At 58.4% G+C, this 1,527-nt stretch overlaps 1 protein-coding gene across 1 annotated transcript; it reads left to right on the forward strand.

Annotated features, from left to right (window-relative positions):
• Positions 1-674: 674 nt before the first annotated feature.
• On the forward strand, positions 675-1,109 carry DQ04_08571000 (60S ribosomal subunit protein L31; the record flags this gene model as incomplete). Its single annotated transcript, XM_009315611.1, has 1 exon — positions 675-1,109. One exon carries the CDS (start codon positions 675-677, stop codon positions 1,107-1,109), a length of 435 nt encoding a protein of 144 aa, XP_009313886.1.
• Positions 1,110-1,527: the final 418 nt, after the last annotated feature.

A 1,527-nucleotide genomic window follows, 5' to 3' on the forward strand; every position in this document is an offset into this window, starting at 1 on the left:
GCTAGTGTGGTTCAAGCAGAAGGCGCGCAATGAGGCGCTCTGTATCATAATGCTGAACTGGTCTCACCGCACGAAACAGGAGGCAGGATGAAACAAGAGAGTGCGGAATGCGTGGAAGTGTGTGGCGCTCACCACTTCAAGTTGTCATTCGGCAACCGGCCGATTCGTGCATCGACCCGTCGCGACGCCTGTCTCCCGTCAGGCTTCCGGAGCAATCGNTCCAATGTTATGTCTCTCTCCTCGTTTCTCTCTCTGTGTGTGTGTGTGTGTGCCTGTTTTGTCGCCGCAATGGCACGGCGGTTGGTTGACGTGTACCCCCTCGTGTTCCCTACCCCATGGTGAAGTGATTGTTGTCTCTGCGTGCACCTCATTCATGTGTGTGTGTGTGTGTGTTCATGCGCGCCCTCTCCGTGTGCCGCCTGTGGTGAAGGGGGAAAGACTGCGAAAGGCAAAATGACGCGTGCCGGCTACAAGAGCAAGGTGCTGGGCAAGGAGCGCAAGCAGGCGCTGCTCGACGCGCGCAAGAAGGTCGTCGCCTCTCGCAAGGCGCGCGACGACCGCCGCTGGAAGCGCGTGCTCGCCAAGATGGACGCGGAGAAGCGCAAGAAGTACCACGGCNCGTCGCCTCTCGCAAGGCGCGCGACGACCGCCGCTGGAAGCGCGTGCTCGCCAAGATGGACGCGGAGAAGCGCAAGAAGTACCACGGCGTCGGCAACACCGCTGAGCACTCACGCGTGCGTGGTGCCACACGCGCGTCGCTGCGCAAGCGCACCGGCCGAAAGCCCGAGAACATCGCGGTGGAGGCCACCATCCACCTGTCGAAGCTGCTCAAGAAGAAGACGTTCCACAAGCGCGCGCCCCTCGCCATCAAGCGCATCAAGACGTTCGTCGGCAAGCTGATGAAGACGAAGGACAACCGTATTGACGCCTCCCTGAACACATACGTGTGGCACAAGGGCGTGAAGGGTGTCCCGGGCCGCGTCCGCGTGCACGTGGAGCGCAAGTCGGAGACTGTTGAGGGCAGCAAGCGCAAGCACTTCTACACCATCATCTCTAACGTTCCCGTCTCGACCTTCAAGAACCTCACGACGAAGGTGATTGAGCAGTAGGCGTGTCCGTCGCTTTCCAGCAGATGTGATGGCTGATTGCAGCACCAGTTATTCCCTGATTGTTTGTTTTGCTTTCGTTCTTCACTACGTAACCACGAAAAAAAAAACTAAAGAAACAGGTGGCGGAATGAAATGGTTAATTACGCGCACGCCACTGTGGTGACTGCGCTTCGTGATGCTGTTCTTAATTGTTGTTTCCTGTTCGTTCTTTTTTTTTTTTGGCTAACCCGCACTGTAGTGTCTGTAGTGGAGTACAATGACGCGTGCCGGCTACAAGAGCAAGGTGCTGGGCAAGGAGCGCAAGCAGGCGCTGCTCGACGCGCGCAAGAAGATCGTCGCCTCTCGCAAGGCGCGCGACGACCGCCGCTGGAAGCGCGTGCTCGCCAAGATGGACGCGGAGAAGCGCAAGAAGTACCAC

The sequence above is a fragment of the Trypanosoma grayi genome (assembly GCF_000691245.1).
Source record: "Trypanosoma grayi strain ANR4 Tgr_857_V1, whole genome shotgun sequence".
In the NCBI taxonomy this organism is placed as follows: Eukaryota; Euglenozoa; class Kinetoplastea; order Trypanosomatida; family Trypanosomatidae; genus Trypanosoma; species Trypanosoma grayi.